Source organism: Girardinichthys multiradiatus, chromosome X (genome assembly GCF_021462225.1).
Source record: "Girardinichthys multiradiatus isolate DD_20200921_A chromosome X, DD_fGirMul_XY1, whole genome shotgun sequence".
Lineage (NCBI taxonomy): Eukaryota > Metazoa > Chordata > Actinopteri > Cyprinodontiformes > Goodeidae > Girardinichthys > Girardinichthys multiradiatus.
The window spans coordinates 13,456,918-13,474,755 of NC_061817.1; the positions used below are offsets into that span (position 1 = coordinate 13,456,918).

Genomic DNA, 17,838 nt, shown 5'->3' on the forward strand with positions numbered 1-17,838 from the left:
CCCTAAATTGCATGTAATTAATAGAATGCTATGTTATAAATCAACACAAAGTAGTGCATTGCATATTTGTTAAGTCAATGGAGAATGATTCATGGTCTTTAAAATATTTTTCAAAAACACCTGAAAAGTGTGCCAGATTGTAAATAGCAACCTGTTAGAAGCAGTGTAAGACTTCAGAGTGGGACAGGGGTTCATCTTAAAGCAATTTAATGAGCCTATACGAATAGCATTCCTCTATACAGGCTTCCAACGCTTTTCCAATTTCAAAGCTCCACACTTTGCCAGACTCACATTTATTGATGATTTTTAGGGTTCTGATAACACTGAACACAAAATACTAACCTTTACAATGGCTGTACAGTAGTGAAATGTCAAAAAAAATAAAAAAAATCATGAAATTAAAAATACTGAAATTGGCTTCTGATGGAGCTGTTTGGTAAAAGGCTATTACACTGTTTTTTTATGGGGTTTTTTGCAGCACTACATGCCTTTATTTTTCGTTGTTGAGATAGAAGGCATGAATTTCATGTTTTTCCCAGGAGCTATTTATCATGTGGGCTCTGTGTTTACAATGAACCCAAAGCATAATGACATTAACACTGTTTGTTAAGTTTTTTTGTTTTATTTACCGTAAGTTATATCATCACAAAATTCACAAACCCCATATTGCATGTTTTCACTAATATTAAGCAGCCCTTATATGAACCATCTTTGATCCTGTTCTGTAAAAAGAAAAAGGTTTTTCAAAACCATGTACACCATGTTTCAGATCAACAAACATTCTTCATCGTAAAACAGGAACAGCAAAATTTGTTTGTTGCTGTCTGTTTAAAAGGAGAGCCATTTAATTTAGATGTTGCAGAAAACGGTTCTTTTTTTTGTGGTAAAGTTATGACACAAAGGGGAAAGTGCTGACACTGGGAATAGGTAGAGTGGCTAAACTTCCTGATTTTTACCAGTCACCACGAAGGCAGTCATTACAGTAAAAAAAAAAAAAAAAACACTGTTTTATTTATATATATATATATATATATATATATATATATATAAAATATACACACACACACATGCATGCAGGGGTTGGACAATGAAACTGAAACACGTGTCATTTTAGTGTGGGAGGTTTCATGGCTAAATTGGACCAGCCTGGTAGCCAGTCTTCATTGATTGCACATTGCACCAGTAAGAGCAGAGTGTGAAGGTTCAATTATCAGGGTAAGAGCACAGTTTTGCTCAAAATATTGAAATGCACACAACATTATCGGTGACATACCAGAGTTCAAAAGAGGACAAATTGTTGGTGCACGTCTTGCTGGCGCATCTGTGACCAAGACAGCAAGTCTTTGTGATGTATCAAGAGCCACGGTATCCAGGGTAATGTCAGCATACCACCAAGAAGGACGAACCACATCCAACAGGATTAACTGTGGACGCAAGAGGAAGCCGTCTGAAAGGGATGTTCGGGTGCTAACCCGGATTGTATCCAAAAAACATAAAACCACGGCTGCCCAAATCACGGCAGAATCAAATGTGCACCTCAACTCTCCTGTTTCCACCAGAACTGTCAACAGGAGCTCCACAGGGTCAATATACACGGCCGGGCTGCTATAGCCAAACCTTTGGTCACTCATGCCAATGTCAATCGTCGGTTTCAATGGTGCAAGGAGCGCAAATCTTGGGCTGTGGACAATGTGAAACATGTATTGTTCTCTGATGATTCCATCTTTACTGTTTTCCCCACATCCAGGAGAGTTACTGTGTGGAGAAGCCCCAAAGAAGCGTACCACCCAGACTGTTGCATGCCCAGAGTGAAGCATGGGGGTGGATCAGTGATGGTTTGGGCTGCCATATCATGGCATTCCCTTGGCCCAATACTTGTGCTAGATGGGCGTCACTGCCAAGGACTACCGAACCATTCTTGAGGACCATGTGCATCCAATGGTTCAAACATTGTATCCTGAAGGCGGTGCCGTGTATCAGGATGACAATTGTGGACATATATTATGTGTGTGCATCATTATTATTATGTTCATAACCAGTGTGGGAAATGAAATGTATAACCTGTGTGAGTATAAGACATTGTGGCCTGCAGAATTGTTATTGCACAAACTTGGCCTTGAGTGTGATGAAGCAGAAAATACTGAGAGCTGAAGGAGTGTGTGAAAAGTAGAGACTGACTTACTCCCTGCTTATATCAGTAGATACGAGTGCAGGTGCTGGTACAATGACTGTCTAAATATGGTAAAGCCGGAAAAGTGTATACGTGACTACATGTGAGAAAATATTGTAATCAAGGGCGCTGCCCATTTTCATGTGTGTTTTAATAAAAGCAATGTGCCCAGTGAGAAGCTCTGAAGTCGTCTCGGTGTTTGTCCTGATCACATGAGAGCTTCCCTGGTCCAGGTACTTTGAATAACATACAGCTGTCTCCGTGTGATTTATTGTTGAACATCTCCCATGACCTGCACAGTCACCAGATCTAAATATTATTGAGCCACTTTGGGGTGTTTTGGAGGAGCGAGTCAGGAAACGTTTTCCTCCACCAGTATCACGTAGTGACCTGGCCACTATCCTGCAAGAAGAATGGCTTAAAATCCCTCTGACCACTGTGCAGGACTTGTATATGTCATTCTCAAGACGAATTGATGCTGTATTGGCCGCAAAAGGAGGCCCTACACCATACTAATAAATTATTGTGGTCTAAAACCAGGTGTTTCAGTTTCATTGTCCAACCCCTGTATACAGGAATACAGGCCATGGGAGATGTTCAACTTCACTTTCATGTTCATCAAACCAATCTTTCACCAGTCTTGCTGTGTGTATTGGTGAATTGTCATCCTGATACACGGCACCGCCTTCAGGATACAATGTTTGAACCATTGGATGCACATGGTCCTCAAGAATGGTTCGGTAGTCCTTGGCAGTGACGCGCCCATCTAGCACAAGTATTGGGCCAAGGGAATGCCATGATATGGCAGCCCAAACCATCACTGATCCACCCCCATGCTTCACTCTGGGCATGCAACAGTCTGGGTGGTACGCTTCTTTGGGGCTTCTCCACACCGTAACTCTCCCGGATGTGAGGAAAACAGTAAAGGTGGACTCATCAGAGAACAATACATGTTTCACATTGTCCACAGCCCAAGATTTGCGCTCCTTGCACCATTGAAACCGACGTTTGGCATTGGCATGAGTGACCAAAGGTTTGGCTATAGCAGCCCGGCCGTGTATATTGACCCTGTGGAGCTCCCGACGGACAGTTCTGGTGGAAACAGGAGAGTTGAGGTACATATTTAATTCTGACGTGATTTGGGCAGCCATGGTTTTATGTTTTTTGGATACAATCCAGGTTAGCACCCGAACATCTCTTTCAGACAGCTTCCTCTTGCGTCCAGTTAATCCTGTTGGATGTGGTTGGTCCTTCTTGGTGGTATGCTGACATTACCCTGGATACTGTGGCTCTTGATACATCACAAAGATTTGCTGTCTTGGTCACAGATGCGCCAGCAAGACATGCACCAACAATTTGTCCTCTTTTGAACTCTGGTATGTCACCCATAATGTTGTGTGCATTTCAATATTTTGAGCAAAACTGTGCTCTTACCCTGATAATTGAACCTTCACACTCTGCTCTTACTGGTGCAATGTGCAATCAATGAAGACTGGCTACCAGGCTGGTCCAATTTAGCCATGAAACCTCCCACACTAAAATGACGGGTGTTTCAGTTTCATTGTCCAACCCCTGTATATATATATGTGTGTGTTTGTGTGTGTGTGTGTAAAATTAAGCAAAAATAAAAGCAAAAATAAAAATAAAAAAGCTACATTTTAAAAAAATACTAACTTGACTGACAAAAAGAACACAAAGGTATATGTGAAAGAGACAGAATGAGTCAAAATAGATTAAAAAAAAGACAGAGGGTTGAAAAGGACAAAGTCAGACACTTTCTCCCTTTTCTCAACCATTTCTGCTATTTTACACACAGACAAAAACACAAAAATCAGTTCACACTTCAGTCATTTATCATTCCAGGGGAAAATCATGCAGGAAAGAAAATTTAGACTGGCCAGATTATAAAGTGTGGCCGGGATGGAGCTCATCTGCCAAAATGGGAAAAAAGCAAGAGGTAAGCCTTAAGCTCGGAGTACAAAGATGCTCAATCAAGATTAATTTATGTTTGATTAATTTAAAATGGCCATCAGGAAGAAATCAACTGGAAGACTGGACCGCAGTGAGCTCAAGACTGTGTCCCATTGAGGAGTTTGATTTGGTTGGACAAAATATGCAGGGTCAGGCATGCAGAATCACTTCCAGAACTACTTCCCATCCATTTTCATCACAAACATCCATGCAGTGATGATGACAAGTCCTATTCACTGATGCCCCAAAACCATCAGTTTGCATGCAGAGCTACATTACTACTTCTGCACACATACACAACTCAGCGTTCCTACCCTTTAGTGCGGTGATATCTGACTAAAACTCTGCGCTGCGGAGAAACCAGTACTTTCCTTAACACTCAAGCAACACAGACGGACCACAAACATATCAGCTTGTAACATGGGCCGGTCTTTAGGGTCAACATGGACATTATCTCCTTTGGTTGTTACATTCCCACCCTCCGCCAAAATTCCACAAATCAAAAATTACTGTTTCTGTGTCTTATTGTTAAACTACGTTAACATGGGCATTTTGGTCTTAAATCTTAGTCACAATATTTTCTGGTAGTAATTGCAATGATGATGGGAGTGATCTTTTAAAAAATTACTATTTATTATAACAGTTTTAGGACAAAAAGACCACACAGACAAAACTCTTAAAAATAAAACTTTCTTCTTATCAAATATGCAAGATGAGCACACCGATTACAGGAATTAGTGCTGCTGAACAGGACACAATGATGATTCATATTGATGATATTTTAAAACAAACGTTGCTTATTTAGCTTCTTGTTGTTATTGTGGTAACCCTAGCAGCAAAGATGCAATATCCACCACCCAGCACAACGCTCACACTCATCTGGACATTAAAACATCCATGCTAGAATCCTGTAAGCAGATATTAGCTCAGAGCCTAAAATCATTATTCCCCCCATAGAGAAATTACCTGAGCACTCCCACTTCCCACTGGTGGCTACAGTTAGTCCCCAACTCTAACCTGCTGAGCACTGGGGTCCTTTAAGGCTGTGTGATCGGCTTGCTGCTGTTCATACTTCAGGAAAACCTGATTATTAAATATGTGGATGATACCACTACAGTATTGGAAACTAATGATCCAAGTCCAGACATCAAGTCAAACAGCTAATGGTCTGGTGCAGAGACAACAGGCTAATGCTCAAAGTGGAAGAAATAAAGAGAAGATCAGAAGTACAGAGGTTGCAACCTCAGCACGAACCCCTTAGTATCAACAACTGTACAGCAGACAGATAAAGGATCATCCTCAGAAAGTGGTGGCTGTTTTAATGTCCTTGATCTCAGCATAGGACTCTAGCTATAGGACAGACATGCAGGCACTGCACAGGGCAGCAAGGACCAGTGCAGAACAGGGCTTTGAACATGGTCAGACTCATCACACCTTCTCATTTAACTTTTTGCTGCCATAAGAAAGATGGTAGTTTATATTGTTGCACTTATTTAATATGTTTTGCCTTTTTGTGTCCATCTATTTCATAAATCCTCCCAATCAACTGTTATAGGTATAATAGAAATCCTCATTGTTTGTTAGCCATTAATTACACAAGGATGTGTATGTGTGTGTGTATATATATACACACACATACACACACACACACACACACACACACACACACACACACACACACACACACACACACACACACACACACACACAAAGGACTGAATGTATATAGTCTATATATATTGGTTGATGGTGTGATGGGGTGACAGAAAAGCGGGTAGTGAACTGTAGTTGGGCCACTTACATGGACACATTGGAAGCATTCAGGAAACTGACTTCTTCAAAGCGCAGAGTTTTATCCCAGACAAAGAAAAGTACATTGTGACTTTAAACACAACAAATACATTTCTATTCTTGCTCGTTTAAGCTACATACATGCATCCAGTGGGAAGCTACCACAAAGAGAACTAGCCAACTTCAACTGACATGCACCAAAGAGATAAAACAGGTTAGCAACTGAATCAAGTACAGCATTCCTTTGGAAACCATAGGCTATTCAATCTCTTTAAAGGGTATGAGGCCCTCAGAAACAACTGCGGTCATGCTGACTAAACAAAGTCACTGATAATGATGCCTCATTATTGAAACTAATCCACCAAAACAAAAGAAAACATGCAAGAAAAAATTCCGTGTCAACACTATAGCCTTCATTAGATCAGTTACCCATGTTAAAACATAAACCATGCACACCAAGACATCTTCAGCTAACACCATGCCAGTGGATAGTTAAAAACTGCCCAGTTGGACAAAGTAATGTCAAAATGCCATATATCTATATCACTATACAGTGTCTTGCAAAAGAATTTATACCGATTGGATTTTTCTAGATTTTTTACAGCTATGAATCTAAATAGTGAGGATGCAGTTGTACCCAGCCCCTATAAACTTTAGTCAAACCAACTGCCTTCCGAGGTCCGCCTGTGTGTAAGTCAAACTCATTATAAACCCAGCTGTAAAGGTCGCAGAGGTTTGTTAGAGAACATTAATGAAGAAACACAACCATGGTGACCAAAGAAAGCAGGAAACTGGTCAGGGAGAATGTAGCAGGAAAGGTCTAAGCAGGGTTAGATTAGAAAATACTGTCCCTAGCTTAAATGATAAAGAACTGAACACAGGAAATGTTGATTTAGACATTTTTACCTCTGCCAAGGAGGTTGTGTTTTCAGAGGTGTGTCTTAAACCAAGAAAAAAATCCATTAAAATATGGTGGGAATTTTTGCTTTCTGTAGTCAGTGACCCTACATTGGGTAGCGGAGGTATACAGTCTCTGACTGTCTTGTTTTCTGTTTTCATAACAAAAATCAGCTAAACATTTCCATAAAAAATGTCCAAAACAATTTTTTTTTTCTCATTACACCTAAAATAAATTTTTTTCCCCTTTAATTCTCTGTAATTATGAAGCTTTCTTTTAAAGAACATTTATTAAATCTTTTTTTTTAAGTTTTTCATGGTTCTAAAAACTGCAAGCTTTCCATTTCTGAAGGATAACGTAGCTTGCAGCTCAAGACAACATTTTTTAGTAGGCATCAGGGTCAAATTTCCTCTTTTACATAAAATTCAAATAAAATACATGGAAGAGGTATGAGTACTATTGCAAGACACTGTATGTAGGCCTTCATTTCAGAGCTCCTGAACTGCAAGACAAATATCTAATTTGTTCCATCTAAAACATGCTTCAATAAACTCTGAAAGCAGGACCAATCACAGAAAGAATAAATGGAGCAACATCTGCAAGAGAAGAAGGATGTTGCCTCAAATAGAAAGGTCCAGCTTTTTCTTTCTGGTTGGAAGAATGTAATAAACACAGGTTTATGTCCTGCACCAGCGCTTTGGTCTCTGCAAGCTCATGCACCATAAACAGACAGAAAGAGACAGACGCTGCAGACTCCTGCTGCTGGCCCAACATGCTGTTGATGCCTAACAACGCTACAGACCATCACCACTACTGCAGCACCACAGAACACATGCAATGGGACAACTGAAACACAAACCCGCGCCTCTCTCCAATTTCATGCAGACCCTATGGGTTAAACTGACACCTTGGCTTGCAGACTCTGAACATGGGTGAGACTGATGCAGGGTGAACTGGCTCCAGCAGCATCCGCTCTGCTTGCTGATTGACTGAAGGTGGAGGGAATATGTTGTACGATGCAGGTGGCTGTTTCTCTTTCTCAATCATACTGCAGCAGGAACTCAGAGTAAAAAAAAAACACTAAAAGCTTCCAGCCTCATCCATCATGCAGGAAGTGACTCACACACGCCCCGCATCCACCACAGAGAGAAAAAACCCCAGAAGTAAGCCCATGCAGAAATCCCAGCTTAAAGTGGCTTAAAACAATGGATCGAGTATGGATACCTTGCTGGAATCCCTAATTAGAAAAGAAAATCTGCATTCAACACTCAGCACATGCTTCAGTTGAACTTAAAAACACAAAATGTTTAATTAGATACAAATAACCTCACAACACACAGACAAACATGTAACTATTGGGGGAAAAAAAATCCAGATTTGCATAAAGTGAACATGCATCAGTGTTGCTGTGAATCCCAGCATGCCGCTGCTGCACCAGGAGCCATTAGCACCAGAAAGAGAGAGATACAGAGGTAAATCCACACTATGAAAAAAAAATAAATAAATAAATAAGTGCATCCGACTGCAATCTGCCATGCATCATACTTTCACTTTCACTGGGCTCCTCTCATACCCTCCGGTGGCAGCTACACAAACATCATTGCAGCTGTTGCATGGAAAATTGTAACATCATTGTGACTACAAAGTCAGCATCATTGAAGAAAAAAAAAAAACAAAGCTAGGGAGACCAACAGGTTAATGTGAAAACAAGGCTGCGGAGGACAAGTCACATGCATGCTTTGCTCTCGTTGTGTTCTTGCACCACCCCCAAATCAATCCCAGCACATAAAAAAACCATTACAAAACAAGAAAAAGAAAGTGAGTCTCTTTGGATATAAACAAACAGGAAACAGATTGCAGAGGACTGGGGGAAGTGGGATACCATTGGGCTGCATCAGAGCATATCACATAAGGGATGATGGGATGGATCTAGCTAGGCAGTCGGTGATCAAGCAGTATTGATGAAAGAGCGGAGAGAAGACAGAGGAGAGAGGGAAGGAAATTACCTCGATCTTACGTCCTTCCACCAGCGTGCCGTGGAGCTTTTCTCTGGCTTTCTCTGCATCTGCGCTGGTTTCAAATGTCACAAAGCCAAAACCCTGCAGTACACAGCAGAGGTTAGAGGTGGTTGGAGAGAGAATGAGGTACATCATAATGGACCGGTGTGTGTGGTAGGAGACCAAACCTGGTTACTGGTATCGTTTTTACAGCTAGGATTTACCAGTCACCTCTTCAGTGAGATGTCAGAGAACATGCTGGAGTGACCAGACTTTTCTCCAGCTATATGGAGCGTAGAGTAATGAAGAATGGCCCTAACCCTACCTATGGCTGAACATTAAACTATCCAGAATAATAAATATAGTTGCTTCTCAATACATTTTAATATCATAAAAACTCTTGGGGCTGCACGGTGGCGCAGTTGGTAGCACTGTTGCCTTGCAGCAAGAAGGTCCTGGGTTCAATTCCTGGCCTGGGGTCTCTCTGCATGGAGTTTGCATGTTCTCCCCGTGCATGCGTGGGTTCTCACCGGGTACTCCGGCTTCCTCCCACAGTCCAAAGACATGCCTGTTAGGTTAACCGGTCACTATAAATTGCCCTTAGGGGTATGAATGAGTGTGTGTGTGGTTGTTTGTGTGTTGCCCTGCGATGGACTGACGACCTGTCCATGGTGTACCCCGCCTCTCGCCCATAGACTGCTGGAGATAGGCACCAGCTCCCCCGTGACCCACTATGGAATAAGCGGTAGAAAATGACTGACTGAAAAACTCTTTATGTGATCCATTACACACTTATTTATTTAAAGCATTTATTCCTGTTAATTTTGATGGTAATGGCTTGGAAGTAATGAAAACCCAAAATTCAGTTTCTTATAGAACTCAAACATTACATTAGACCAACAAAAAAATATAATATATATAATATAAATACAAAACTCTGGGCCTAACGCAAGGTATAGTCATGTACTGTACAGTATTATCCATTCAGTACTGGGTTGGGTCTCCTTTTGACTGAATTACTTCATCAGTCCAGTGTAGCATGGAGCCTGTGGTTCTGCTGAGGTGTAATAGAAGACCAAGTTGCTTTAACTGCAGCTCTTCAAAAATTAAAATAAGCGTCTGCATAATGCTAGTCAGCAGAAGGAAGCCTGAAGTGCTCCCTTTGGACTTGACAAAACACAGTGTACCAACACCAGTAGATTACGTGGCATCCCAAATCATCACAGACTGTGAAAATGTCACATGTCCACACCTTAATTTAGAAATAAGATGCTAAACTTACTTTTATCTGAAAAGAAGATTTTAGACAACCAAGCAACAGCTCAGACCTTTTTCTCCTGCTCTGGAGCGGCTTAACACAAGGAATGCATCTGCAAGTGGTGGTTTTTGAAGCTCTGGCTCCAGTCCACAACTTGTGAATCACCCCAACAAATCTTGAACGGGGCTTTGCTCCGCAATTCTCTCAAGCATGCGGCTATCTTTACTGCTTGTGCAACTTTTGCACTTACGCCTTTTCCTTCCACTAAATATTCCTTGGATACAGCACTCAAACTCTGAAACTCATTTAGCAATGACCTTTTGAGGTTTACCCTCCTTGTGGAGGATGTCGGAGACTGTCCCCCGGATATCTGTCCAGTCAGTAGTCTTCCCCATGATTGTGTAGGCCATAACTTAACATTTCTCTCATTGAACTGAATTTCTTAAAGAATTACCTTTCCATAATTTTATTTTTGAGATGTAGCTGTAAATACAATAGATAGCCCTTTCACAACACTGACAATATATATATATATATATAAAGCAACAAGAGCCTTTAGTTGCCCTAAGTACACATGCACATGGTTCAGGCACATGGTTTGAGCAGCGATCAGAGGTCATTTAGTGCAATGGAGCTACCACTCAATATGTCTCATTATTTTTGCAGCAGTTGGAGTTATTATTGCTTTTCTCCTTTAAATGGAAGTGATTAGATCATGTAAAACATTTTATAATTTTTTTTTGTGTGAATACTGTGAAGCTATTTCTTATTCAAGGTTATCATACAGTGAGAATCTCGTGCCGCTCCGTGGCTATAGGACACAATCACTCTGATCTCATTAAAACAATGCATCAAGTTGAATCTTGCGTCCTTTCAGAAACTTGAATAATTTATTTAAACTTACCTTTGAACCCCTCTCATTGAAAATGATCTCTACATCCAGAATCTTCCCAAATTGCTGCAAAAACATCAAAAGGCAGAATTTAGCAAAAATACAGACAAATAACTGAGCTAAATTACATCTTAAAGCCTCTGAATCTTTTGCTTTAAGCCTGTTGGGAACTGACACTTGCAGCTAATGTACACTAGGGGTCAGTATTACACCAAAGACAATTTTCAGCCTTGAATTGTGTTTATCTGTTGCTTAGACTTGCACTTTGCTCTGTCCCATTCCCCCACCAAGATTTGTACTCACATTAACACACTTACACAGTTATAGACTTGCCCACTGCACACAATAGAAGGACCCACATGGGTGTATTCCCTTCGTCCTACGTTGACTCTTTTGTCCGCCTCTAACAGCCCACCCTTAAAAAGCAGGCTATTTGCCTCGGTACTCCATGCGTCTAGACTGATTTATTGATCCTGCCTAAAATGAGGTCCCCGCACACTATTCTAAGATTCTCACCCCAAACATCTGCCTGAGGTCTGGGTCCCGAAAGCGGAAAGGGATGTTTGAGACGTGGAGGCGCTTGGGGGTGCCTTTGGCCTCTGCAGAGTCTCCTGTTGAACCTCCTGCTCCTGTCCCTCCAGCGGAACACTGTGCACCCGCCTCACCCTGAGACGTCTCCTCCACCTTCCCCTGAGGAGGATGATAGAAGTTTTTTAGGGATTTAATGTGAAAGGCCAAAACAAAGACGAGCAGAATTGTGAAGTAGAAATACAGTTCAGATTAGATGGACAGCATGATTTTGAATCACAGATTTCCCTCTGGATTTAGGCCTGGACCATCCTTAGCTCCGGATGTATGTTTAGGGTAGTTGTCCTGCTGGAGGGTTAACTTTCACCTCAGGCCCCAGTCTTTTGCAGCCTCTTACAGACTTTCTTCCAAGCTTGCTCTGCATTTAGCACCATGAAATTTCTCATCAGCTCTGACAAGGTATCCTGTCCCTGCTGAAGATAGACATCACCCACAGCACAATACTGCCACCTCTATGTTTCGTTTTGTGAGTGGTGCGTTTAGGGTTACAGTTAATCTGATATTATTAAAACCTCTGCCTTATTTAGGTTTAATCTTTTTCATTTTACCAACATGCTTCTTCTGAATGAATGTATCATTATTGTTTTGATGTGGCCCAACCAGAAACCTGGCTTGAATCTGATAAGATAATCTATGGAGGAAGCTAAAGATTAGAGTAATGGCAAGGAGGCTTTTCAACATCAAAAAGATGCAAAAAGCTGCTCAGACAATTGATTCCCATTATGGCAATAAAGATTTTGCCACTGATTGTTGAGAAAGGTATAAATAATTTTCAACATAAATATAAAATATAAATAAAAACAAACAATTTTTTCAAAACTGATCCTCCTTTCTCATTATTTTATTATCTTTTAAGGGGAAGCGAGTGTCATTTCTTGTCTGTAACAAACTTCATGGTGTAGTGAAAAATTATTTCTATTATAAATCCGCTAGAGGTATAAACAAGTTTGGACTTCACTGTTAGTGCAGTGATATTTTTTGCCACAAAGTTTTTCATGTAGGGCGAAACATAAAAATCTCGGTCTCATCTGACCAGAGCACCTTCTTCTACCTGTTTCCAGTGTCCTCTACATGTGGTGAACTATAACTGGGACAACATGGGCGTTTGGTCCGTAAAAAGGTAAGATTTGTGGAAGACGTAACTAATAGTCCTATCGACAAATCTTCCCACTTGAGCTGCGAATCTCTGCAGCTCCTCCTGAGTTACCATTGGCCTACTGGTTTTCTGATTAATGCACACGTTGAATATTTAATTTGGAAATTAAAATAAGGAAAAAGTGAAAACCATCTGCTATTTTTTTAGTGTGTGCTAGTATAGGTCCATCATAAAATCACAGCATCATACACTGAGGTTTGTGATAACGTCACAAAATATGAAAAAGGTCAAAGGCTGTGAATAACTTTGCAAAGCTCTCTTTCTAACTGGAGACCATTCACTTCTCAAGATCTTGTTTAGCATCTGAAGAAACAGATAATCTTCAAACCATCAAGCATGAATGAAGTGTTTATTTAAACAGCAAACAATTTTGACACTGAAGCGCAGCATAAACCCGAGCTGCTTTAGATCTTTATCTGTGTGTACAGGATGTGCTGACATGCAGTGTGCTACATAAAAATATTTCATGCAGCTCAAATTGCTACAAGAAAAAAAAAAAAAAAAGGCGGCAACTGAATGCTGACTTTATGTAAACTGTGCGCCTCGCAAATAAAAAGTGGTATGCGCAGACAGCTGTGGAGAGATTAAAATAGAAATCCTGATATGAGTGAAGGAAAGCGTTTGGATTCCTCCTGTGGTAGACACAGTGAGAGCTCTCAGCTGGAACTGCAGCTTTCCGAGGCGAAGCAGCAGAGCGCTGAGCCATTTGCTCATGTCAGCATGTTAATATGCTCAGAAATACAACGCTAAGATGCTGCTGTTGTAACCTGAACCGTTTTTGCCATATTACTGTCATCTGCTGTTAGCATTCTAATAGCTAATTTATGTCATTAAAACAAAGCTCAGCTCATGCTGATGGGATTGTTATTAGATTTGGGGTTCTTGGCAATAAAACTAAAATCCTCACTGCAAGTCAGCTTGAATGAGGGGTAGAAAAACTGATGCTGGTCTGATTGGACAATCAGCCAAAATAAGTAATTCAATTGTAATGACTGGTATAAAATTACATTTCCTTTTATACCTAAACCAGGCAAGTAGAGTTTTAATAAAAGAAGCAGCAAGGAAGCTCATGGTAAATCTGGGGGAGCTGCAGAGGTCCACAGTTTAGGTGGAACTATCTGTCAACAAGACAACTATTAGATCTGTACTCTACAAATTTGGTGTTTATGGAATAGTGGCAAGAAGAAAGAGATACAAAGTCCTGTTAAAGGTTTGCACCAAGGAATGTTGGGGACTAGATAATCTAAAGATGCTGCTATAGTCAGATGAAACCAAAACGGGACTTCTGGATCAACATACAAAACACCATGTGTTATAGAAAACTAATACTGGACATTTCCCTGAACACATCATTCCATTTCCACAGTTAAAACATGGTGGTGGCAGCATCATGCTGTGGGGATGTTCTTCTCCAGCAGCGACAGGGAAGCTAGTCAGAGTTAATGAGAAGATAAATGGAGATAAATAAAAGTCATTACTGGAGGACAATTTGTTAGAGGCTGCAAAAGACTTAAGACTGGGGCAGAGGTTCACCACCCAGCAGGACAATGAGCCTAAACATGCAGCCACAGCTTCTACTGGAATGGTTTGGATCAAAGTATATTCATGTGTTAGAATGGCCCAGTCAAAGTCCAGATCTAAATGCAGTAAAGTATGCAGGTACACATAAAACATTTGAATATCGTGAAAAGGTTGAATATTATTTAACTCATTTCAGAAAGTGAAACTCATATGTTATATAGATTTATTACACAGAGTAAAATGATTCGAGCCGTTATTTCTTGTAATTTTGATGACTATGGGTTTCAAGGTGTCTTAGAAAATTTGAATATTACATATGTCAAAAAAAATTATATTTTAAAAACAGGAATGTCAGGCTTCTAAAAAGTACCATATTTTCCGCACTATAAGGCGCACTTCAAAACCTTTAATTTTTTCAAAAAATGACAGTGCGCCTTGTAATCCGGAGCGCCTTATATATGGATCAATTGGTTAATTGGTTGATCCATACTGGTTGTACACGGCGCTCTGTCAAAATGTTTCAGTACGACTGGTAAACTACAAAGCCGCACCGCTTGCAGCATTACGGCTACCGTAGTCAGGGGTGTCGCCGAAGTAATAGCGGTAAACACCTGTACTGTGCTTACTCCTAGTCCAACACCACTTGTGTGTGTATAACGTTTGAATGTACTGTTGCAGGAATTGCCTGAACTATATGTGATTAGAAGCTCAGTGTGTGGGGTGTATGTTTCGTGTGTGTGTATGGAAGATGCTGACATTACTCCTCCAGACAGAGGTGGCGCTGTGTGCTGCTGTAGCTGAGAATCAAGAGTGAAGGAGTGACGTCGGTATTATTGTGTGTGTGGGGTGGGTAGAGACGGCGACCGGAGCAGCGATGTATGAGTCTGTAAGCCCTGTGTTTTTACGTGCTGCAAAGTCATTAAAAAGAACCCCGAATCTCGTCAACAATTCAGTGTTTTGATGCTGTTTCTTCATGCTCAACTCAGCAACGTATGAGTGAGGGAGTTAACCCCGAGGAAACTAGTAACTTCGGCCCTGGAGAAAGCGTCTCCCCTGTGTCATCAGACTACGGTCAGGGGACAGAAACAGGAAAGGTTAACAGTACTAACGTTTGATTTAGTGCATCAAACTGTTTCTTTTACGTGTTTACTGAATCGGGGAAAAGTTCCCTTTCACGTTTTAACTAACGTTTGATTTCAACTTCAACTTCATAGACTCCAATGCATTCCTAACGTGCGGTTGGCTCTATTCAATAGATTTCTATGTAGAGGAGACCTTACCATGAGAGTGAATGGAGTTATCAGAACGCTGGTTTGTAGTGTATTAATAAAGTTTGACTGACTGACTTATCTGACTGTTTTGTTGACATTCTCTTTAGCACAGCTCCATCTAGTGGATGCATAACGCAACCCCAGTCAAATGTTTGACTGCAGTAGCTTCTATTCTATGCGCCTTATAATCCGGTGTGCCCTATATATGAAAACAGTTCTAAAATAGGCCATTCATTGAAGGTGCGCCTTATAATCCGGTGCGCCTTATAGTGCGGAAAATACGGTATGTTAATTTCTATGCCCTCAATACTCCTTCTGCATCAATTACTGCATCAATGCAGCGTGGCATGGAGAAGATCAGCCTGTGGTTCTGCTGAGGTGTAATGAAAGCCCAGGTTGCTTTGATAGTGACCTTCAGGTCATCTGCATTAGTGGCTTTGGTGTCTCTCTCTCTCTCATCTTCCTCCTGACCTAAACCTTTAGGTCAGGTCTGTTTACTGCACAGTAACATCAGTGTGGGTCGGTAGCAAGTCCTGCTGGAAACTAAAATCAGCATCTCCATACAGCTCATCAGCAAAGGGAAACATGAGGTGCTCTAATATTTCCTGGTAGATGACTGCATTAATCGTAGACTACAGAAAACCAAATCATCACTGACTGTGGAAACGTCACACTGGAGTTGGACTGGACACATGGATTCTGAGCCTCTCCATTCTTCTCTGAAGATATTGATTTCCACATAAAATGCTAACTTTACTTTTAAATGAAAAGTGGACTTTTGACCGATAAGCCCCAGCCCACTTTTCTCCTTAGCCCAGGTAAGATGCTTCTGACGTCTGGTTCAGGAGTGGCTTGACACGAACAATCCAGCATTTGTAGCCCATGTGAAGGATTCATCTGAGTGTGGAAGCTCTTGATACGCTGACTACAGCCTCACTCCACTCCTCATCGAGCCCCCCAAATTCTTGAATGGATTTGGCTTGACAATCCTCGCAAGGCTGCAGCTATCCCTGTTGCTGGTGCACCGTTACCTTCCATTCAACTTTCTAATAAATATGCTTGGATACAGCACTCTAAACAACCAGCTTCCTTAGCAATGGACTTAGGTGGCTTACCCTCCTCCTGGAGGGTGTCAATAAATGTCTTCTGGACATCTATCCAGTCAGCAGTCTTCCCATAATATGGCCATTACATAACTTTTTAGATTAAAAAGGCCTCTTTTAAATTAATCTTATGTAATATTATAATTTCCTGAGACACTGTATTTGGGGTCTTCATTATATGTAAGCCATAACCGTCAAAATTATAAGTAGCAAAGGCTTGTAAAATGTCCCTCTCTGTGTTATGAATCTGTGTAATAAATGACTTTCCAAAATCATTGACAAAAAATATTCTTATTTTTCTTATATTTTTATTTTTTGAGATGTACCTGTAAGGGGTATAAAAACATTTGCAAAGCCCTGTAATATCTCACATAATAAAACAGAAGTCCTTACATTGTTGTTGTTGGTTGTAGCTGTGGCTCCGTTAGCGCCGACTCCGACCTCTGCTGCACCTTGGCCCACAGCACCAAACATGGCCCCTGGGCCAAACTCTGCTCCCGGTAGGCCGTTTTGAGGAGGGGGTGGAGGAGGGAAGGTTGCAAAGGGTGGGGCCACTAAACCTTCCTGTCCTCCGGTTGAGTCCTGGGAGCCCTGTGGGATCAGGAATGGGGGGGTGGGGGTGGATGAATTGAAACACATTAACGTTTATTCTCTCTGTGAATCTTCTACGACAGAACGGAGCCGAAACGAGAAGGGTAATATTCCTCCTATCAAATTTCACTCTGTCCCACTCCCTCCTTTATTCCCTGTGAATAATCCCCTCCCCCTCGCTCTACCTCCATATCTCCGACAGGCATGTGTTTTCAGTCAGCCAACCATGAAATATTTACAGCAAACCCATCTATTATTAAGAGTCACAAAAATTGATACACAGTTTGAGATACAGAGATGTTTTCGGGGATGGATGGAGGTGAGGAGAGAAATACTGCGACATATTAACTGTGACACATTCAAAGCTGCTGCAATGCCCAGTGATTGCTTGTTTCTGTCTTTTCCCTTCACCTTTAAAGCTGGAAATAATACTGCAGGCTAAATATACATGTATCTGCAGCTGGATGTGCAGCATATTTTAGCAAAACCAATATGCCAGCATATTCTTGCATTTTTCATGTGTGGTGACTCTGCACTACAGCTAGTCTAAATCCTTTTTTGCACCCAAGGGCATCTTGGACTGAGCTGTATAAGAAACAGCTTTACAACAAAGGAAGTAAAAGAAATGAAA

General features: G+C 41.1%; 1 protein-coding gene across 6 annotated transcripts in view; it reads right to left on the reverse strand.

Moving 5' to 3' along the window:
- Positions 1-17,838, reverse strand: part of LOC124863579 (RNA binding protein fox-1 homolog 2-like) — a 69,804-nt gene that overhangs the window by 20,016 nt on the left and 31,950 nt on the right. For all 6 annotated transcript variants that reach the window (XM_047358025.1, XM_047358022.1, XM_047358021.1 and 3 more), the window contains 4 exons: positions 17,010-17,207; positions 11,494-11,667; positions 10,990-11,043; positions 8,837-8,929 (listed from right to left, as the gene is read on the reverse strand). In XM_047358025.1, coding sequence (XP_047213981.1) covers positions 8,837-8,929; positions 10,990-11,043; positions 11,494-11,667; positions 17,010-17,207 — 519 coding nt within the window. The remainder of the gene's footprint in view (positions 1-8,836; positions 8,930-10,989; positions 11,044-11,493; positions 11,668-17,009; positions 17,208-17,838) is intronic.